General features: G+C 36.4%; 1 protein-coding gene across 1 annotated transcript in view; it reads right to left on the bottom strand.

Annotated features, from left to right (window-relative positions):
* The window catches only part of CPNE3 (copine 3), a 49,371-nt gene that overhangs the window by 16,095 nt on the left and 9,254 nt on the right, over positions 1–24,022 (bottom strand). Inside the window, exons 2-9 of the mRNA XM_044245363.1 lie at positions 19,762–19,899; positions 19,307–19,486; positions 17,270–17,344; positions 15,585–15,656; positions 9,631–9,714; positions 7,486–7,575; positions 3,099–3,197; positions 603–689 (exon numbers count right to left, since the gene is read on the bottom strand). Coding sequence (XP_044101298.1) covers positions 603–689; positions 3,099–3,197; positions 7,486–7,575; positions 9,631–9,714; positions 15,585–15,656; positions 17,270–17,344; positions 19,307–19,486; positions 19,762–19,893 — 819 coding nt within the window. The 5' untranslated portion in view covers positions 19,894–19,899. The remainder of the gene's footprint in view (positions 1–602; positions 690–3,098; positions 3,198–7,485; positions 7,576–9,630; positions 9,715–15,584; positions 15,657–17,269; positions 17,345–19,306; positions 19,487–19,761; positions 19,900–24,022) is intronic.

A 24,022-nucleotide genomic window follows, 5' to 3' on the forward strand; every position in this document is an offset into this window, starting at 1 on the left:
CTCGTGAATTTTTCGCTCTATTTTTAATATCTCAACTCGAAATTATGACCAGGATAGATGCACTGGGTTAGATCATTTCTACTAATACCCTGGGAAAATACCGTGATGTTTCACATTTCCTAATAATAAGGAAAAAAGGGGTGCCTGGGTGGCTCAGCAGGTTAAAGCCTCTGCCTTCGGCTCAGGTCATGATCTCAGGGTCCTGGGATCGAGCCCCACATCAGGCTCTCTGCTCAGCAGGGAGCCTGCTTCGCTTCCTCTCTATCTCTCTGCCTACTTGTGATCTCTGTCAAATAAATAAAATCTTTGAAAAAAAAATTAAATAAGGAATAAAACCCTTCAATATTCTTTGTCTTTTGCCAAAAAGTTATCAAACCTTAGAAACAAAGTTATTTGAAAGATTTCTATATTATTTCCTACTCTCTTCTTTTCCCTAAGGGTGTCCAGATGATCATGTGATTTTCAATTGCCCAAAATTCAATTCACATTTCCTAAGATAAAGAAAAATTTTAATATTCTTGGTCTGGTTTAATATACACCATATTGAAAAAAGAACTTGAATTGTGATCTCATTATACTATAAATGGTAAACATCAACTAACCTCACACTGTTTCACACTGATAACACCTGAATTCTTGTAGCTTTTCTTCTTTTGCCTCTTTTTTTCATTTATGCATTCAAATTCCACCTGTAGGAAGAAAAGACAAAATATTAGTTCTTACTAGTGATATAAAAAATGCTAATGTTGGGACGCCTGGGTGGCTCGGTTGGTTAAGCAGCTGCCTTTGGCTTAGGTCATGATCCCAACGTCCTGGGATCGAGTCCCACATCAGGCTCCTTGCTTGGCGGGGAGCCTGCTTCTCCCTCTGCCTCTGCCTACCACTCTGTCTGCCTGTGCTCGATCGCTCACTCTCTCTCTCTCTCTAACAAATAAATAAATAAAATCTTAAAAAAAAATGCCAAAGTTAGGGCGCCTGCGTGGCTCAGTCAGTTAAGGGTCTGCCTTTGGCTCAGGTTATGATCCCAGGGTTCTGAGATGGAGCCTGCTTCTCCCTCTGCCCCTCCCCCTGTTCATTCTTGCATGTGTGTGCCCCCACACGTGCGCTCTCTGCCTCTCTGAAATAAATAAATAAAATGTTTTTAAAAATGCCAATGTGAATTTAAATGAATGGCTTTTTTTCACTTGGAATCGAACCATCCGCTGATATAGGTCTGCTGCAAAAAACAATTTTGAAATAATTACATAATAAAATATGTGAAATATTTTTAACTGAAATTTGTAAATGGCATTCCTAAGATTGTATACCTTTTAAAATGGTTCCTAAGGGAAAAAATAAATAAATAAATAAAAATAAAATGGTTCCTTAGTATAAATTTTGCCTCTATAGATGATTTCCTTGCAAATGCTTCAAGTAACATTCTTTATTTTTTAAAATAAGGGAAATAAACTATTACTTTGACTCATTATTTTCAGAAAGAAGAAAAATATGCTGCTTAGAAAAAGAAGGGAAAAAACCTACCATCAGAAAACAGAAATATATGGGGCCTAACTGTATGGTAAAATATGCAAAGATCATCTTTTTCCCCTGGGGATACTTTTAGGGCTAGAACTAATATCTTACATCTTCTTTCCTGTAGCTCCTTTCCCCAAACAGAAGGATCTTCTTTTCCACCTTCTAGCCACCTATCCATCCATAAGGCTTGGCTCCAGCTGCCCTCCTCTATAACATCAACTCCTATTCCAGTTTTCTATCTCCATTCATCTCTGTAAACATCTCTATAAACTTCTACAACCCTGTAAAATTTAGTTACATACTTTGTGTTATTCTTAATTGTTTCATTTCATTAATTTTTCATTTCAATTAATTTTCATTAATTTTGTTTCATATCCAGGTTATAATCACCTCCAAATTATACCTTCAAATTTTCTCTATCTTGATCAACTCAATGAACACTTGATGAGTCACCTTTTCTGATGAACAGAAAGTAACTTATATACTTTAGACAGTCACTGCTAATTTTCTAGGAATCAATATTAAAAGGTACAGTAGATACAACAATAAAAAACAAAATTATGTTAAATAAATTCTTTCATAGTTCAGGATCCTGCCAAACTTCTCAGTCATCATGATTATTAACTATTGAATATTTGAGATGTGGGAAAGTTCTAAAGAGAATTCTCATTGGTTAAAAACTGTGTTACTTCATTTCATTTATTCCCACTTTGACAGAATGTCTACCAAGTGGCAGGTACTATTCTAGGCACTGAAAACACAGATGATAAGATATGGCTCTGCCTTTGAAAAACAAGAGCGGGTAGACGTTGTCATTGCAGCAATATTAAAAGCTGCATTCTGTCGTGGAGAAGGGAAGGATCAAGATAGCTAGATTTAGAAAAACTTTAGATGACCCATAAAGTATTATAGAGTTACTTGTTCATTATCTTCTAAAAGTAGGTCATTTACTGATTCTGCAAGATAGAGACAAAGTGAAATTACTAAAACAACAATCCAGACCACTCCTCTTTAGTTCTTTTAGGTAGCTTGTTTTATTTGAACTGTTCAGACTTTAAGCATTTTCCATTAGTTCTGCTTTAAAAAAAAAGTTATTTGAATAGGTATTTACAGGGGCATCTGGGTGGCTCAGTGGGTTAAGCCTCTGCCTTTGGCTCAGGTCATGATCTCAGGGTCCTGGGACAGAGCCCTGCATCAGGCTCTCTGCTCAGCAGGGAGCCTGTTTCCCCCTCTCTGTCTGCCTGCCTCTTTGCCTACTTCTGATCTCTGTCTGTCAAATAAATAAAATCTTTAAAAATAAATAAATAAAACTAGGGATTTTCAATCAAACCAAATATATTATCTGAAGCTAAAGGAAACCAAACCTCTAACTATAAATATAAACTTATACTCCCAAGTATGGATCTTGGATCATCCAATTACTACACAAATAAAATCCACAGATTTCAGAACATTTTAGAACACAGCAAAAACATGGCAAACAGTTTGCCATACCAAAAACAAAAAAAAAAGAAAGAAAGAAAGAAATAATAAATACATGGCCAAACAGTAAAGTACATTCAAGTAACAAAGATGCAACTTACAGGTGAATTTCTGGAGGCTTCTTTCAGTTTTGTCATGGTGGTTTGAAATGTTCCAATGAGATCATGTGACCCATCATTATCATAATCATAACACTCTACCTAGAATTAAGTACAATAAACATCTATAAAAATCAACCTCATTTTGTTTAAAAGGATTGCCTGCAATAAACGGGACTTACCAAGAAGTGTCCTATTGATGTAAAAAAGTGAAAATGTTTAATAGGAGAAGTAGGAACTAATTTCCTGGAGGAAGTTAGTGAACCACTTTCAAACCCCAGCTATTCTTGCAATGGGGATCTAGGATAGATCATAGGCAGATGAAAAATACAGATACTGTCTAAATTCCACATTAAACAGTTTCCAGTTCACCTATCATGCCCTTTATAAGAGCTGATAAAATCAAAATGGAATTACACCTTCTTTCTCATCCACTTCTTTACTTCGTTATCACTACACAGTGACTAAAGCCATCAACTGCAGGAGGAAAGGAAGTCAGTATCCTAGACAACTAAAACTTATATAATTAAATCCTAGGTGATTTAGAAATATGGCAAATATATTTCATTAGCTGCATCTGGTAAGGCTAGGGTTGTATTCAGAGTTAGACATGATGAAGTCAGATTTGCATCCTTCTGAAAATCACAATTCTTAGAATAAAAAAGAGAATTCAAGGAAAAGAGTATGTTAACCACTGAGGAAGTATCTAGACTGGGTCATGTTAACTCTTACTTCCATGTAAAACAGGGTGAATTCTTTTCCTATCTATGGCTCTCACCAAATGCATGTTCTTTCTTAAAGCAGACGGAAGAGAACTCAGAGTACCTGATGTGCATGCAGCTTTGTGCCAAGTTGACAGCATAGCCAGAGGGTAAATATTCACAAGAATACCTGATTACTCATTGCAATGAGAATATTAAGATGGTGTGAACTGCTAGCAAACAGAGGTGTTCATTGTGATCATGGAATAACCAATTTTCTATAGTGCTTTGTAATTTCAGAACAGATTATCTCATTTCTGCATTTATTATGTGCACTGCACACATTATCTACACAGGCTTGTGAAGTAGGCAGAGGAATTAAATAGTGTTAGAAGATGATATGTTTTATTTGGTAACCAACATAGGTAATATGAAGCTGTGCTAAGGACACTTCCGAATGTTTCTAGGGATTGAAAATAAAAGCCTGTAACTGAGAGTACTTGCCAAGAGAGTATCCTTTACAAAGTTTTATTAATTACTAAGTTAAAATGCTTAGGATTTATGTGTTTACCAAGAAAAGTGAATTATTTTCTTCTCAGTTCTGTGAAAAGTGAACTGTCTGCCTATTATAACAGGAAGTGTTTCCTTCCTTACTAATATTTTGATTATTATTCCAGGGAGACTATAAATCAATCAATAAAGACAAGGTCTAGAATTGTAATTCTTGGGACGCCTGGGTGGCTCAGTTGGTTGAGCGGCTGCTTTCAGCTCAGGTCATGATCCCAGCGTCCTGGGATCGAGTCCCACTTCCGGCTCCTTGCTCGGCAGGGAGCCAGATTCTCCCTCTGCCTCAGCCTGCCATTCCGTCTGCCTGTGCTTGCTCTCGCTCATCTCTCTCTGACAAATAAATAAATAAACTCTTAAAAAAAATAGAATTGCAATTTTGATTAACTGTAAAGGATTTTTATTTGTTGTAAACAGTTTGGTCTTTTACCAATTATTAGAGTTTGATTCTTGCCTTACAAATATCAGATATGTAATTTTTAAACTGAAGTCCCTTTACCTGACTCTTTATTTAAACTGTGAGGGGAAAAGAAAATGAATGGTCTTACTAATTTTTTCCAGAGAAAGTAAAATTAAGATAAAGACAAAAGCAATCTTAGTATTACCACGGTTTTACTTTTTAATAGATTTTTTTATATATATGGAAAGTAGAACTTGATTTTTTTTTCCTAAGTAAGCTCTATACCCCATGTGGGGCTTGAACTCACCACTCTGGGATCAAGAGTAGCATGCTCTACTGACTGAGCCAGCCAGGTGCCCCAGAACTTTGCATTTTAGATTTGCATTCAGGAAACTCCAACTTCTATCTAGGTTAACATCAAGCCTTGATAAGGCCAATTTTTTTTTTCAATTTTATTTTTAAAGAAAGTATATGAACATCTAAAACTCTTCATAAGCCTGAGACTTCAGGGAATGTAAAAAGATTTGTAAGCTGGAATTTCTGAGAGCTCACTATAATACCTACATAGGAAAATTATATAGGAAAACTATACAGGAAAAATTCACTGTTTCCCCATTGAAGGCAAATATTTGGTGCTAAAGAAAGATGTGACATTTATAATGCAGGCCTATGTTCAGATATAATTTCAGATAAATGATGTAATGATTTGTATCTTTTAATTTTTCTTCTCAAAAATTCAAAAACTAGTACTACTGGCTGTTTCAAATACTGATACAGTATTAGCAGTGCTTGTGACATTGAAATACATGCATATATACATATGCACCTATGTATATATGTAAGAGAATGCACGCACCACAAAATACTACATTCACTAAAGCATTCCCATTTTAGGCAGGGGGGCAGCATGCAGGATTATTTCTTTTATTCACTTGATCTCATGAGAATAATAATACATGCTGGAGTGATAACACTGGCACATTCACACAGCAGCAAAGAAACTATGGATGATTCTGACTCTATCCTCTGCTCTAAAACCCTTTACCACACCTCTAAACGATTTCCAAACACCAAGAGACTCACAGATGGATGATTTCTTAATATTGCAAAGAAATACAGCACTAAAAAATGTAAAGACAGTCATGATGTGGGAAAACAAATTGTGTAAAGTTAACACAAACTGAGGAAGTTTTAAGAACAGAAGACATTCATCAGAGAAAACTCAGAAAATCAGTTTACTTACTATAATAAAATAGCCCTGTAAGCATGCCACTGTGTGAAAAAAAAAGTTTAAAAAACATTGTTTCATTGTTAACATATTATTGCAAGCAATCAGTTATGGTTTAGGCATTTCTTTTCACCAGCCTTTCCCTGTTTCTCAGGTCTAATAAAGTTTTAGCTTATTATTTTTAATGTGAAAAGCAAAAGTTATAGAGGTAGTATAATTATAGAAAGTAATTTTTAAAACTACTGTTCTACTATTTATTTTTTACCTAAATTTTCACTGTTATTTGAAATAACAAATAAATTGTACTTATATTGATTTTTAAAGTTCTCTGCCAAGTTCTCTGAGGACAAATTTTTTTGGATCTAAGGAATTAAGTCATTTTAATGTAACAGCATCTGTGCTTTATATAATGGTTTAGAAAACTTTCACTTTCATTAATTTAATCCTTCCCTTTTTTGTAATATAGACATTATTTTCTCTATTGGGTAGAAAGTGAAGAAATTAGATGACCTGCCCAAGATCCCTTATCCGGTTGAAGGCCTAAGTCAAGACTTGGACTATAGCCTGAGACGAAATCTTATGCTCCGTGTCATCACTTTTCCTGTTTTTACCGTATTTATTACCAAAGGAAAAAAAACTAAAACAAAAACAACAAACTCCACTTTGGTTTGCTGACAACTAAACACAAGAAGAGGCTTCTATCTGGACTCTTATGAGACTCCAGGATAATGTGTCTTAAATGTGTCTTAAAAATAATAAATATTTTTATTATGTGTCTTAAAAATAATAAATATTTTCTAATAAATGGCTATAAATTAAAACATTAAAAAAATTCTTAGATGCCTGATACTTCCTGGTCCCACTCTGCTTTTCTAGTACTTTATAGTAAAGCCATCTAGAAGTTTTCAATGAATATCTTACTCTGAAAATAAGCAATGGAAAATGCCACCACTATTCTCCTCTGCTGCTAATGGCAGAAGGGTAGCTCTGGGTTTTTAGTCAAAGTAACATCTGCTTCTATTTGCAAGGGACATGCCAAAGGCAAAGAAAGCAGTTAAAGTTTCCTATTTGCAGAAAAAAGGAATCTTATTAAAAGGAGGAAAGATTTAAATTGGACATTTTATTTTTTTTAAATGAAGAGTAAAATGAAAATCACAATTTTTGATTAAGCATTAGGCCAACAGATCAGTCAAACGTATCTACCCTTCAATTTACTTATCAGAGACATTTCTATTTTAATACTCCTAAATACAAATAAAATATAATCCTTACAGGTATCTATTAGATCACTTACTTCTATTAAATACTATCTAATCAACTACTGTGTGTGTATACATAACATATATATATAATATATATAATATAAATTATATAATTATAATCATACATTTAAAAATAAAAATTATATATAATATATTATATATAAATATATAATATAAATATAATATAAAATATATATATAATATAAAGATATATATAAATGTAACTTTAAATTACCTTGATCGTTTTGTCCATATCTCCATAGCATAGGGAGTTAAGAGAGATTTTAAAAGGCTTCCAAACAGGATTCAAGTTATTTTTAATAACCTATAAAATGAAGATACAAAGACTAGTTAGAAAAACATTCAGTTCTTGCTACACTCTCACTAATCACCCTCCACCTTTTCACCCAGTCAATTTTTTCAATGAAAAACTATCTAGGACAATATTATACAAGTGTTAGAAGAAAAACGTGATAGATACATTCTGAGAAAAGAAGAGAAACTACTTGGAAAATATATTTCACCCATCACGATGTACGCTTAGAAACTACAGATTATTGATTTTGTGGGAAACCAGGGTTTTCATTGCAGGACACAGAAGATTCAAATTTGGAATAAGCAAGGATGAGAAAGAACCTTGCTGGGTTGGGCTTGAATTGAAGAAATAGTCTAAATTCATGATTTAAAATTTTTGTAAATATACATACACATAATAAACATATATACAAATACACATGTTTCCCAGCTATGTCCTTTGAAAAGGCATAAGTGAAATGACATCTCAGTAGCAAGGAGTACATCTAAGACTACTCTCATTAGAGGAACAGGGTTCCAAGAGAAAGGGCTCATTCCAGACCTGGGAGAGAGTGAGCATAATGTGACCTGAGAAAACAGTTTAATGCAAAGTAAGAGAATGCAGGGCACCTGGCTGGCTCAGGCAGAGGAACATAAGACTCTTGATCTCGGGGTGGTGAATTCGAGCCCCAGATTTGGTGTAGAGATTACTTTAAAAAACAAATAATTAAATAAAAAAATAAACAAATAAATAAAAGAATGCTTAAAGACTAATGGGGTTATGTTAAAGGAACCCAAAAGCCTTTCAACATCACTCTCACTGGTCAAATCTGGATTAACTGGAACAGCTAAAATGACAGTAATGAATTATAATATAATGAATATACCATGTTATAACAGTCATGAGTCTACAATGATACCAAAAATAAAAAAGGAAGTGAGAGGAGAGATGAAAGTGGTGTATCTGCTAGTATATGTAAAGGGATGAAAATTTTAGAAAAAAATCACTACTTTATAACCCCTAATATAAACCCCTAATATAACCCATCCTTAGGTATGGATCATCCGTAGATGGATGATATGCAAAAGAACAGTTTAATCGTGCATTCTCAAAGTGTCACACCACAGATCACTTATTAATTACAAAAGGGAAAAAATGGGACTTTATCATGGCAAGATCTGGTGGTCACTAGCTTAATCAAGTAGACAAGGTTGGCAACATCAATACTGGACAGCTTGAGACCATGAGTCCTCTGATGATACAGAGTAAGGTATACAGAAATAATGTTCTGGATGGATTTGTTTGATTTGGATATAACTGTAAGGAAACAGAAGACTTAGAATGTTGGACACACTGGTCTTGATTATTCAGGAGATTCCAAGGCATTAAGACCTAAGACAGATAGGGAGAAGAATCTTATATATTGGGAACATAAGAACCAAATGCAAAATGTGAAATGCAAAATGTGAACCTTGAATCAATCCTAGACAAAAATATGTGGAGGTATATATGTAGATATATATATACCTCCATGTGTGTGTGTGTATATTAATCAACTGCAGAAATTCAAAGTTATATGATACACTGATGTTATAAATTTTAAATTTTGAGTCCTAAACTTCCAGGTGTGATTGTATAGAAGAATGCCCTTCTTCTCAATAAAAGCCTGCTGTGGTAATAAGGTGATGTCTGTAGCCTGCATTAAAATGGTTCTGTGAATGGGAAGTATATGTGTACATGTCTGTGTATATGTATATGTGTGTCTGTGTGTGAAAGTGAGTGAATGAGAAAGAACACACATGCAGATATGACCAGGTGGCAAATCAAAGTGAAGGATACACAGGTATACATTTTAGTGCTTTTTACAGGGTCTTAAATTTTTCAAGATAAAAATTTTACTGACAGTTCAGCATGGTAGTACCTCCACATGAAAAAAAAAAAGAAATGAGTATGTTGATCTTGTATCCCTGGCTCTAGATGTCTGAACTCAGATTGATATTTTTAAAGTACATAATTTTTAAAAACTTAGATTACTACAATTCCAATGGAAACCTCAACTCTACTTTTTCAAATTCAGATATTCACCTCTGTTCGATGAACCATGAGCCAGTTTCCATCAGATGTCTGCTTGTGGAATTCCAGGTATGGATCTGACTTTCCAAATAGATCCTACGTTTAAAAAAAGTCAATTATTCTCCTCTGAAACCATGTGAAACCACACTTTATACATGTTACATGTTAGCAGTACCTGAAGTCTAACTCCATAGTACAGGTATATACAGTACAGTAATAAATACAAATCCCAGTCTTCCTCAAGAACTTAGCAACCTGCTGATGCCTACAAGGAGAACTACTAAGGCATTTGTGATAAACGCTCATAATCCTGTGTCTCACACCTTCACTTCTCAAAAAAACATGAGAACATGGCTTTAAAATATGGTGAACAATAAGACCCATAATCAGGGGCGCCTGGGTGGCTCAGTGGGTTAAGCCGCTGTCTTCGGCTCAGGTCATGATCTCAGAGTCCTGGGATCGAGTCCCGCATCGGGCTCTCTGCTCAGCAGGGAGCCTGCTTCCCTCTCTCTCTCTCTCTGCCTGCCTCTCTGTCTACTTGTGATTTCTCTCTGTCAAATAAATAAATAAAATCTTTAAAAAAAAAAAATAAGACCCATAATCAGTAAGATATGTTCGGGGCTTGTTTTCATTAGTAAGAGTATTCACTCACATAGCACTGAATAGTTTTATATAAATGACATCCCAAACATTAGCCATACTGACACCATGAGGGATTGCAGTTATCAGCAATAAAATGGATTCACAGGGGTTAAATGACTTTGGCAAGATCATACATCTAGTAAATTCATGGATCTGAGTCTTGACTTTATATCTTATTCTTCTATTTCCAACACTCTTCCACCAATTCCACACATTTCTTTACACACAGAAGGGAGCAGAGGTAAATATGTGAAGTGCATAATGGAATTATTCCAACGGTACAAAGTACATCTTCTTTTTCCTCTGTAGTTCACCACAGAACCCCTGTATAATGCTGAAGCACAGTGAGTGCTCAAAAATACCCTTATCACTAGCCTCAATACAAACACACACATACACACACACACAAATACACATACACGCACATACACAGAGATAAAATTCTGGAAGATTGACCAAATCACTTTCAGAGGTCAAACTCAAGTAAGTTTTCTCATTTTTGTTTGCCTTTATTTTGACACTGCCATACTCTTTAGAATATACAACTTATTATTTGTTAAAATGAAGGGACACATGTTAATTCCACAGTAATATATGCAGCTATGTCCCTGAATTGAAGATTTCTTGAGTCCTAAATTAAACTCAGTATTAAATTCAGAACTAAGATAATATTATTTCCTTCCTCAGCATTTCAATGTCAAGCAAGTAATATATATGGTACAGTCAAAAATATAAACACGGGGTTGGGTAGGGGGACAGGAAGGACCTGGGAGGCTCAGTTGGTTAAGGGTCTGACTCATGATCTCAGGATCTTGGGACTGAGCCCCATGTTGGGTTCCCTACTCAGCAGGAAGTCTGCTTCTCCTTCTCCCTGTGTCCTTTGCCCTTCTCATACTCTCTCTCAAAAATAAGTAAATAAAATATTTAAAAATATATATAAACACAGGGGGGACTGGTTGGCTTAGTCCGAAGAAGATGTGACTCTTGTTCTTGTGTCATGAGTTTGAACTCCATTTGGGTGTGGAAGATTACTTAAGTAAGTAAACTTTTAAAATACAGATATAAATATAGATACATACACACACACACACACACACACACACAAAAGTTATCCAGAACTCTAAAAAAAAATAAAGATTTTATTTATTTCTTTGAGAGGGAGAGACAGCTCAGTAGAGGGAGAGGCAGACTCCCTGCTGAGCAGAGAGCCCAACTCAGGGCTTGACCCCAGGACCCTGAGATTATGACCTGAGCCGAAGGCAGACAGTTAACTGACAGAGCCATCCAAGCACCCCAGAACTTTTAAATTTAACCTTATCTAATAAGAATCTTTTTTAAAAATATTTTATTTATTTATTTGAGAGAGAGCATGAGCGAGGAGAAGGTCAGAGGGAGAAGCAGACTCCCCGTGGAGCTGGAAGCCCGATGCGGGACTCGATCCCAGGACTCTGGGATCATGACCTGAGCCGAAAGCAGTCGTCCAACCAACTGAGCCACCCAGGCATCCCTCTAATAAGAATATTAAGAATCAATGTAATTAGCCTCTCTGTAAACCATTTAATAAAACTAATAGCAGCACTATACACAGAGAAGTTAACTTTCTAAAAACACATTAATGTACCTTGCCTGACCTATCTTAGAAATAAACCAAAGAGAAAGGCAGAATATCATTATTACCATTTTGAAAGTCAGACAACAAACCTTTGAAAGTTCATTAAGATGTCAGTAGTAGAACTAAAGTAAGAATTAACAGTTCCTGACTCAGATCTCCAGAACATGTTAAGTGAAAAAAACCAAGGTGGAGAAAAGTGTATATATGCATATCTAGAGAATATATATCCATATGTGTGTCTGAATGCTCAAGTGTGGGGGAACGTGGGTGGCTTAGTTGGTTAAGTGACAGACTGTCGCCTTCGGCTCAGGTCATGATGTCAGAGTTGTGAGATGGAGCTCCAAGTCAGTATCCCCATCGAGTGGAGCCTGTCTACGATTCTCCTTAGACTCTTCTGCACCGGGGCGCCTGGGTGGCTCAGGGGGTTAAAGCCTCTGCCTTCGGCTCAGGTCATGATCTCAGGGTCTTGGGATCGAGCCCCGAGTCGGGCTCTCTGTGGGGAGCTGCTCCCCCGCCACCCTCTGCCTGCCTCTCTGCCTACTTGTGATTTCTGTCAAATAAAAAAAAAAAAGAATCTTCTGCACCTACCCTGTCTACTCCCCATCCCCAACTCACACGTACACACATACACATGCTCTCATTCTCTCTACCTCACTAAAAGAAAAAATGGTATATGTATGTAGTATGCTACAGCTACCCAAGGGCTGAGGGTAGAGAATATAAATACAAATACATAAATAAACACACACCTACATATCTATTTACATATACATATCAATATACATACATATATGTATATATACAGAGGCATACAAACACATACACACACAAAAAAGCCTTAGTTTTCTTTTAGGAAATTGAAAAATTAAACCATGACATATAAATTTTAAAACATTATTACTATAGGAACAAAGGAAGAAAAAACATAGCAGACAGGGAAAGAAGCTACATTACTTGAAAATATCTTGTTTTATAGATTTGGCTTTGGAACCATACAAATCTCTTATATAATTATAAAACAAAGTTAAATTTTTAAAAATTGAAAACAACCCTAAATATCAAAAGCAAAATTCAAATGTGTCATTGTGACAGAACAATAACTAAAAGATTTCTTTAAAACACAAGAATTTGAATATACAGCCCACATAGAATATATAACCCTAAAGACAAAAAGAATTTCAAAGAGGAGTGCCTAGTTTGCTCAGTCAGCAGAGCACATGACTCTTGATTTCAGGGTAGTAAGTTCAAACTCCACACTGGGTGTAGAGATAACATGAATGAACAAATAAAGTTAAAAAAAAAAAATTTCAAAAAAAGCTCAGTCTGTTTTCAGTAAAAATATTGTTAATTATAATATGGATATTTTTATTCTGAAAGTATTAGATATTACAAAAGGCAAACAGAAGCAATTATGTTAACATCCTTAGGAACTGAGATTTTCAGCATAAGCGAAGGCAGGCACAAATATAGAATTAAAAAAGTAAGGCCCTGTAATTCTATATCTGAACTGGAAATATTTGTATAAATTTATGATTTAGTTTTTCTTTAAAAAACAAAACAAAACAGTCTTTCCTCTAATTGTCTACTAAAAAGCCTTAGAAACAGTAAGTAGCAATAATCGACAATAAGCACCCCTAGCACCAGACTGGTCTCTAAATAACAATTTCCACTAAAATATAATCAGGCTCTTTTTAATCTGCAGTCTGGGGCAGAAATTAGATAAAAATAAGCCTGGAACATCTTGTCATGCCACACAGCAAGGAAGCTATCCAAAGACTCCTGGAGATGTGCCAACTGATTTCAGGAACAAACTTCAAGAGGTTTTCACAGGCCAAAGTTAAGATAATTTAAGCATCTATAGGAGTTCACTGATAAAGGGTTCATAGCAATACTAAAAATAAAAAACAACAAACAAAAACAAAGACAAAACCCTCATTGTGACATTTAGAGGATAATAGGGAACCAACTTAATCTGTGAAATGGTATATATGAGGAAAAAAAATCAAACATTTTAATTTGCTTCCTGTACAATCATATCTCAGAATAAATAGATACGTAACATGGATAAGAATACTTTTCTCTATAGAAGTATCCTCATTAATAAATGAAGAATCAATGATAGCAAGAGAATCTCACTATTTAACAGGCTCTTAATAAAATAATATATCTAGGCAGTATAATTATCATCAATGTTCAGACATCCCAAAAAGACAGGACTCAACAATGGGAGCCTCCTGATGAAATGACATGTCACTACCTATAAAGCTGCCCTACCAACAATTCAAAATACCATCAGATCATTCCTCTAGATTCAGTTACCAGCTTACAGAAATCAGGAAATGAAGGTGGACAGAAGAACATGTTAAATGACACCATAAGCATTTAATCAGTTATAAGCAGTGTTACAACTTCTATAGGACAGAGGAGTCCATTTCTTTATTGAGTAAGTTCCATGATGAACAGATGGATGGATGGGATGAAGGAAGAAAATGAGAGGGAATAAAGGAAAGAGAGATACAGGAAGAAAGTAAAAGAAAGGGGGAAATTTATGGATTAAAAAAGACTGGAAACTGGGGCCTGAGTGACTCAGTGGGTTAAGCCTCTGCTTTCAGCTCAGGTCATGATCTCAGGGTCCTGGGATTGAGCCCCACATCAGGTTCTCTGCTCAGCAGGGAGCCTAATTCCCTTCTCTCTCTCTCTGCCTTCCTTTCTCTGCCTACTTGTGATCTCTGTCAAATAAATAAAATCTTAAAAAAAAAAAAAAAAAGACTGGAAACATACCAACCAATTATACTGTTAAAAGAATCTTTGGAGATACACCAGAATATTTATAGGGATGAAATAACATGATGCCTGAGAGGAGAAGGTAGATAGGAAACAAAACTGGCCATGAGTTATGTGTTGAAGATGGATGATGGGGACATGCAGAGTTTTTAAAGACTGTTCTATTTAAATTTTTCCAAAATAAAAGTTGTCCCTGGCTACTAGTCTAAGATGTTTGCAAACTAAATTTTAAGGCAAATAAAAATGATTTCTTAAAAATTGATTGGTTTATGTGATTAAGTATAAAATCACTCGAAGAGGGGGCGCCTGGGTGGCTCAGTGGGTTAAAGCCTCTGCCTTCAGCTCAGGTCATGATCCCAGGGTCTTGGGATTGAGCCCCGCATCGGGCTCTCTGCTCAGCAGGGAGCCTGCTTCCTCCTCTCTCTCTCTGCCTGCCTCTCTGCCTGCTTGTGATCTCTGTCTGTCAAATAAATAAATAAAATCTTAAAAAAAATTTTTTAAAAATTACTCGAAGAATTATTCTAATTCATGCTATATACTGAATTGTGTTATTATGTACTGCACTCATTCTTGATTAAAAATAAACATTGACTTTTGGAAACAAAGAGAAAAATCCAATACAGCATGGAATTTCTATTTCTTTACTTAAGGTAATCCAACAACACTGTCTCAAATGACTTTTACAAGAACCTTAATAACTCTTCTTTTAAGCTAGACAAGCCCTTTGATAACACCTAGAAGAAAGAGGTAAAAGAAAATGGCTTCTGCTTAAACATACATAGGAAAGCAGAATCTAGAAGTAACTAAATACTCTAAGTGATGCTCAGATGATAGAATTCATAATACTAATTGCATCATTTTTTTTCAAAAAGGAATCAATGTGAGGCAAAACATGATATCCTTGTAGAAATGTGCATCAACTACCCACCTTATTGTCCAGTTTTCTTGCCTCCATTTCAAACAATACCACTCTGTTATCCTTTATTTCTTCAGCTGAAATCTATGAGGAGATATGGTAAGTGAAAGACAATATGTTTTAGGGATTCTGATAAACTCAGAAGTACTGATTTATTCTGTTATCTGATAATAGATATAATCTCTACTAATATAAATGAATTTTTAAATCTTTTATAAGAAAAAGTACCATTCAGAAAGATTGATCATTATTTCTTTAATGTGTATAAAATATTTTCCCCAAATATGCCAAATCTGTATTACACAACTTATTTTTCAAATGCTGTTGCCCAAACTAGATCTTCCCCATTCCAGTGAAAAATCAAAGCCCCTGGGGCACCTGGGTGGCTCAGTAGGTTAAGCATCTGCCTTCAGCTTATGTCATGATCTCAGTCCTGGGATCAAGCCCCATGTCAGGCTCCCCACTTGGGGACTCTGCTTCTCTGTCTTCCCCTCTGCCCACACCACCCCACTTGTGCTTGCTCTCTCCCTCTCTCTCAAATAAATAAATAAAATTTTTAAAAAGTAGAAGAAAAATCAAAGCCCTGAAAAACTGCATGACCCTATTTAAAGTGTGAGCAAATCATACCTAGAAGACACTTTAAGTTGAAGTATCAGATCAACGTTTTTCATCCAATGTCATTGAAAAACTTATTCTAGTTAAAAACAAATTCCAGGCTATCATAACCCCAAGAGCAATAGAGCTAACTACTGTAATGTTCTGTCTCACAAAAGTCAACATCCCAAAGACACTTAAAATTCTTGTGCCTCAGGAGATTTAAACTAGGGCAAAACAGTTGCTTAGGGAAATGCCCTCATAATGACAACAACCCTCAAACAGGAGGGAGCCAGTCCTCCATTCTCAGAGCTAAAGTTAGAAAATATTGCTCCAGGCAGTGATAACCTGGACAGAAACTCTAGAAGGTAATTATTTTATCCTGTTATTTAAAGATACTTATTTAAAGTGTGGCATTATGTAATTTGAAATATACAACAGTATAAAGCATATATTCATTTGCCTAGGACCAGTAATTAGCAATGGAAAAATCTGAGTGGGAGGATGGGCAGGAGGGAACGGGCACAGAAAAGACAGTTAAGAGTTGAGAGGCTCATGGGTGCCTGACTGGCTCAGTCAGAAGAGCATGTGACTCTTGATCTCAGCATCATGAGTTCAAGCCCCATGCTGGGTACAGAGACTACTTAAATAATGAAATAAAAACTTTTAAAAAAGGGGGTTGAGAGGTTCAATGGTCATGGCATAATATAAGATTCATTTGGAATTAAATCCATTATACAGTTTCTGTCCTATTGGGGGAACTTTGTAGAGGGTCAAATTAATCCATTCAGATGATTAAGTCATTTCTCTCTAACTTGGGGATTTATACTTCCATGAGGGAGAGACAAGCATCACCAAGCTACATCTGATTCCATGAGCAACTTAAAAGACTCAAAGAAGGAATTCCCATACTGCATTTTCTCCTTCTTTTGGACCCAGCGTATTTTCCATTTTTGATCATTGTAAGGCAAGTAAGGATGAAGGACAACATTCAGGATGAAATGATAAAGCATGGCTATAGAGTATTTGTCTGATATGTACAGTTTCAGCATGTCCTATCATGTTAAATCTTTTCAGGCAAAAGACAAACATCTTATTGTTACCGTAATGCTCCCTTTCCCTGCAGGTCTGCCATTTTTAAGCACCAGGGGTCGAGTTAGCTTCTTACTGGAAACAATCTGTTAAAATTGGAAAGTGATACAAAGAGCTATTTCACTTCAGTATGTGAATTTTTAAACTGAATGATTTCCAAAAAAGTTGAGTATAAAGTTAAGTCAGCTTAAGTCATTAGAAATGGAAACATTAAGTCCATGCCTTAAAGATTTAGAGATTATAAAACACATCTACATATTTAAAACCAACTGGAAAAGATTTCCAAGGAGCCAGTCCTGGCAGATACGATCTCCCCAACCACTAGTTTCTTTATCAATTACCTCAAAGTTTAACTTCCTCCCTGTAATGGAAAAAGAGGAATGGGTTCTCTTCATATATACTAATCACTGAGCTGAAAACCCTATAGATGAGAGGTGGGCCTCAGAACACTCAATAAATGAGATTCAACTTTTCAACTGATGCATAACTTGAATATATAACCCCCACAAAATATCATTTTTGATTAAAATAATATAGTAGAGGTGCTTGGGTGGCTCAGTGGGCTAAAGCCTCTGTCTTCGGCTCAGGTCATGATCCCAGGGTCCTGGGATTGAGCCCCACATCGGGCTCTCTGCTCCGCAGGGAGCCTGCTTTCTCCTCTCTCTCTGCCTACTTGTGATCTCTGTCTGTCAAAAAAAAAAAAAAAAATCTTACAAAAAATAATAAAATAATATAGTAGACCTAGGTACTCTCAAATAGATGCATCTATCAAATTCATTAAAATTTAGCTACAATGTGGTTTTTTCCGAAAAAATCAATACTTTAATTTCTTTTTGACACTCTTCATCAAAGGTTTAGAAAACTGATCAGCTTCAGTTTCATATTGTCTTTGAGACATAGGAAATACCAAGATCCCCAAACAATACATGGAAAAATAAACAAATCTAGGCAATAATGTCACCCACTGAAAAACAATGAGTCTTCCCTCCTGAGGCCTTCCCAGCTCTATTACAAATAGTCAAGATCTCTCTTCTTTTTTTTTTTTTTTAAAGATTTTGTTTATTTATTTATTTATTTGAGAGAGGAGCCTGTGGCAGGGCGGGGACAGGGGGAGGGTAAGCACACAGAGAGGGACAAGCAGATTCCCTGCTGAGCAGGATCTCAAGACCCTGAGATCACAACGTGAGCTGAAATTAAGAGTTTTACAACCCACTAAGCCACTCAGGCGCCCTGATTTCTCTTTAGAACTCAGACTCTGAGAAAGAAACAAAACGGTGAGCCTACAGGCACACCTCTACCCTGATCAAATCTGTCACCTAGGAAAGGCAGATAATTAAGTAACTATGGATGGATGGTTGATGATCGGGTAGAAGCAGTAGAGAGTACTGGGGTGAGCACAGGGTGGCGTGCCAAACTACTCAAGGGGATCAGAGGAGGCTTATTGGAGAGGAAGGCTTACACTAGTACACCTAAGGTTGAGGAAGATCAGGTCAGGAAAAGGGACAGTGCTATTACTTTGAAAACATTTATGACTTAAGCATAGGAACAAAATTGTAGGGGTGCTTGCGTGGCTCAGTCTGTTAACCCTCTGACTCGTTTTAACCTCAGGTCATGATCTCAGAATCTCAGAATCTCACGTGCTCAGTGCAAAATCTGCTTGTCCCTCTCCCTCCCCATCTGCCCCTTCTGACACCCTCCTTCTCAAAAAAGTAGATAAATAAAATCTTTAAAAAAAAATTTTTTTTTAAAGAAAAACCAATAGTACACAAAGCAGCTAGAGCAATGGTATTATTTACTGCAATGTTAAACGAAACACCCCAACTCAAAAGAACTAATGGGTTTTGCCAAAAACACATAGTCCCTGCCCTTATGAAAAATAAGATAAATTCTATAATGTTCAAACCAAACATACTAATATCTGAAACAGGTCTGTAAAGTGATTACATATGTCTCAACTCTAAAAATTAAACTAATGAACACTTATAAAAACGCCCAATTCTCTGGTTAAAATTTAGACACAATATATTGCAGTAGCTAATTATACTCACTTGTCCAAGGGTACATTCAAATTCTCCTAAGAAGTCATCATCATTCAGCTGGATGGTTTTGTTGTCAATATCATAAATCCCAAATTTCAATTTTTGAACCACTTCAAAGTAGTAATCAATAACAAATGTCTTGGAAAATGTGGGATTCAAGCAATTCTTAATCCTTTCTGTGCGATCAACCTATACTCACCCCAAAACAAAAAGTTTCGTCAGATTAAAATGCACTTACATTTTAGCATCTTTATGTACTATAGGTAACTAAATATAAGCATAACAGATAGCTAAAGAAAGTTTCCATATGTAGATGAAAAATTCCACAATCAAGGACAAACTTGCCCCCCCAAAACTGCATTAACATATGAGCTGTTTTCATTATTTTTAACAGTTGTAATAAGCACTTCACATTATCAAAAGAGCAATTCAGAATCCTTTTCACCTACAGTATTTAACATTACCTCATACCACTGTTGACCACTCGTATTTAAAAATAACACACATAAAGGGTCCGACTTTGACCCTACATCCATATCCAAAAGATTGTCACAGGAAACATTCAGCTCCACCTTCGTAACGCATTGGGCAGCCATCTTGAACTGTGAGAAAACCAAAGAAACAGGATGCTAATGAAATGGTGCCTTTAATAATAAGCCCATGCATTCCCAATGAAACAGCTGAATTCTTAGGAAAAGCTGTCAAAATAGGATCCCGGAGTAAACTCGCTGGAATAAGACTGTTAATATGTGGGGCACCAGGGTGTCTCTGTGGGTTAAGCCTCTGCCTTTGGCTCAGGTCATGATCTCAGGGTCCTGGGATTGAACCCCGCATGGGGCGCTCTGCTCAGAGGGAAGCCTGCTTCTCCCTCTCCCACCACCATCCCCATTTGTGTTCCCTCTCTTGCTGTGTCTCTGTCAAATAAATAAATAATATCTTAAAAAAAAAAGGCAGAAATAATCCTTAATAAGAAACAAAATTCACAAATTCCCAATTTGCCTACTAAATACCCAACCCAGGTATTTTGTAAAACTAAATCTAAATCTGAATCTAAATTCAGATTTCTTTATTTTGTCATCTTACATTGTCAAAATTATTAAGTGCCAAAATACACAGTGCTGACAATATGTGCCAAAGATATAAAGAAGTCTCTGAAGCAGACAGAGAATAACTGACAGTGCCACGAATGTGGGTCAGACTGACATTCCCTGGGCTTTGAAGGATTCCAATAGGTGAAGAGAGAGACAGCACAGGGTAGAAAAGAATCAAGACATTAGAAGGCACAGTGAGGACACCTCCTCATCACATGTCACAGAAGTAAGTAAGCATCCATGTTGGGGGAAACCAAGCTGGACAAGAAGAGGGTCAAGTTTGGTGTCCTGAGAACTAGGCTGAAGTACTGGGGTTGGAGGGGTGGATAGGAGGTACTACTGAAAGTTCTCTCATTGAGGATAATAGAATGAAATGGTTTATTTTTAAATGTCACTTGTGTCGGGGCACCTAGGTGGCTCAGTTAGCTAAGGGTCCGACTCTCGACCTCAGCTCAGGTCTTTGCTCCTTCCTCTTCATCACCCCATATGATAAGCTCTGGAATCAGACAGATGAGTTCTCATCTGGATCCCACACTGACTTAATGTGTCACCTCAGGTGAGAGTCTCAACCTCCTTATAGCCCCTCGTCTTCCTCATCTGCAAAATGAAAATAATATTTCTCATACAGTTGTTGCAAGGATTAAATGAGTGAATATATTTAAATAGTGCCTAGTACATGGTAAGTGTTCCAAAGTTGTTTATTACTATTATATTATTTTAGGACTACTTGATCTTCTCCCATATATCCCATGTTTCTTTTTTTTTCCTTTTTTTTTTTTTTTAAGCTAGTCTATTCCATGATGATTTCTCTAATGATTCCAAACTACATCAAGTCATTTGAATTCCTGCTGCAATAGTAACAGATAACTACAGTATAGGAACAAGATCAAATGTGGAGTACATTTAGAGTAATACTTCGGTGAAATCCTGCATCTGGTGAGACCTGTGTGACCTCAAATAAATTACTTTTTGAGCCTAGATTTTCTCATCAGTGAAAATGGAGATATGTAAGTAAACTTACAAATCGGGCATGTGCTGTGCATCTTGCTTTCATATCTAACATAGAATCTGTGGAATAAATGCTTAGTTGTATAATTTTTTTCTTAAGGTAGTTTAAGTCTTATAAATTGTATGTCAGCTGTACCCAGGATAATGCAGTACCCTGTGGACAGATTTAGAATGAGTAAGGATTTCTAAAGCTCCTGAAGAACATGTAAAGAATTGTCTACCAGCAAGCAGAAAGCCCTCAAATTCCAAAAATTGAGAGAATTCAACAGAAAATGTATTGTATCTATGTATTTAGTCAGCCTCAGAACAAAAAGAATACATCAGAGGAGCATTTTTCCCCCCTAACAATGATCATACAAGAGCCACAAAAACAATATGCCAGACACACCTGATTATTTAGTAAATCATTGTTATTACATTACTATATTGCTGTTAGGACACAAATTTCCTCTATTAACAGCATTCCCCCATGAAAATGACTCTGAATGCAGCCTCATTTTTTTCTAGAAATTCATTATAGCTGAATGACAAATGGAAGGAATTACATAAACAATCAGGTCTAGAACCTTGTTAAAAGCAACATCCCCGATGATGCTTTTCTCAGTTCCTTTCAGTGTCATCAACCAGTACATGATACACAATTTTTAAAAAAAGCAATAGGGCGTTCTTTTATGATGGAGGAAAATAAGGCAAATGTTTTGTACTCTTTGAGTATGGAGAATAGAAGATTTGGCTGGTACAAGTGACCAGGCAGAGGAATGTGTGTCTACAACTAAAGAGTGATTCTATGGGTTTTACTACCCAAAATGCAGGATGATAGAAAAGACAGAAAGACCCTCCCTCCAGGAGTGGACAATAGCTTCTTACAGCACAGATTAGTTATTGGAGAATTGTCTAGTGTCTAAAATGCAAATAACATCTGGAAATACTAACCCTATCAACCATTCTTCCCAGTAACCCTAATTTTCCTGAATCAACATTATATAACACAGACAGTTCAAAGGAATTAAAAATAAGACCTAATAATTGAATTTGGGCTGGATGTATGAAATTTAAAGCATATGGTCACTCCTATGCCTGAAATTTCTGAGGTCTAGCTGAAAATTCTTAGGTCTTTCTAAGAATTTGGTTACAACTTCTTCAGGTCTTTTTTTTTTTTTTTTTTAAGATTTTATTTATTTGACAGAGATCACAAGTAGGCAGAGAGGCAGGCAGAGAGAGAGGAGGAAGCAGGCTCCCCACCAAGCAGAGAGCCCGATGTGGGCCTCGATCCCAGAACCCTGGGATCATGACCTGAGCCGAAGGCAGAGGCTTTAACCCACTGAGCCACCTAGGCGCCCCTCTTCAGGTCTTCTGAAGACAGGCACTCCCACTGCCATCTTCTTTCCATTCATATCATGATTTTATCACTTCTGATTAAAAAAAAAAAAATCTGATGCCTGGGTGGCTCAGTGGTTAAGCATCTGCCTTTCACTCAGGTCATGATCCTGGGGTCTAGGATCAAGCCCTGCATTAGGCTCCCTGCTCAGCAAGGAGTCTCCTTCTCCCACTCCTTCTGCGCCTCTCCACCCCCGCCCACCCCGCTTGTGCTCTCTCTCAAATAAATAAATAAATAAAATCTTAAAAAAAAAATAAATTTTTAAAAAATCATTACTGGCTATCCAGAGTCTACCCTAGTCCAATTAGGTACATCTGGAATTCATGGCTCTGTCTACATCTGCCCCCAGCCTGTCATCTAAACTCGTCAAGATCCATTTCAAATGACATTTTCTCCATCAAGCTGTTGCTGATTCCCCTGTAGGGCAGTTATGGTACTGATGCTATTTTCTTACCACTATTGTTACTTGTATGCATGGCCCACACTCTGTCTACTGTGTGCTGAGGACAAGGACTTGTTTTTTACTGCTTCCTCTGCATCCTGAAGCATGCTGTCTGATGTTTGACACAGGTTTTTCATGGCTGAAATACCAGTGACTTTGGAGTCAGTAGGCTTGGTTCAAATTTCCTTCCCATCATTTATTTGGGTGTGTCAGCTTTACCAAATTGTCTGTCGGAACCTCAGTTTCCGCATCTATAAATGGGGATAAAAAAATTACCTGACAATTGTAGGTTTATAGGGCACTCACATTTTTAGATATTCTATGAATTGTTGCAATTATTTTATAAACTATTCAAATTAACTAATAGTCTAGCCATCAATGGCTTATTATTCAATAGTAAGACATAATGAAACTTTCTCATCCTTGTTTATAAAGAACTTCTTAGAAAAATAATAAAAGAATGCCTGGGATTTACACAAAATTAATTTGCCAGGCAGGCAGCCTTTCTTATAGATAAGTGCTAATTTTCCTAAATCCTCTCAGAAGAGTTTGTTTACCTGAGCTACCGCCGGTTGGTGCATGGGGGAGGGGGGACAGAGCCAGTGTCAGTGACTCATTATTTGTTGTAGAACAATTGGGAGGAAGAAGTCAGTGCCCAGCCACAAATGTCTCTAGGAAATTTCACTCTTTAGCTACTAAATGAGGAGGCTGGCAACATTACAAAGCTCTCAAAGGTTCCTTCTGGTTCTAATACCATGATTCACTAACTGCTATCCATACTGCATCCTGCATGACCTCCACTGAAA

The sequence above is a fragment of the Neovison vison genome, chromosome 4, assembly GCF_020171115.1.
Source record: "Neovison vison isolate M4711 chromosome 4, ASM_NN_V1, whole genome shotgun sequence".
Lineage (NCBI taxonomy): Eukaryota > Metazoa > Chordata > Mammalia > Carnivora > Mustelidae > Neogale > Neogale vison.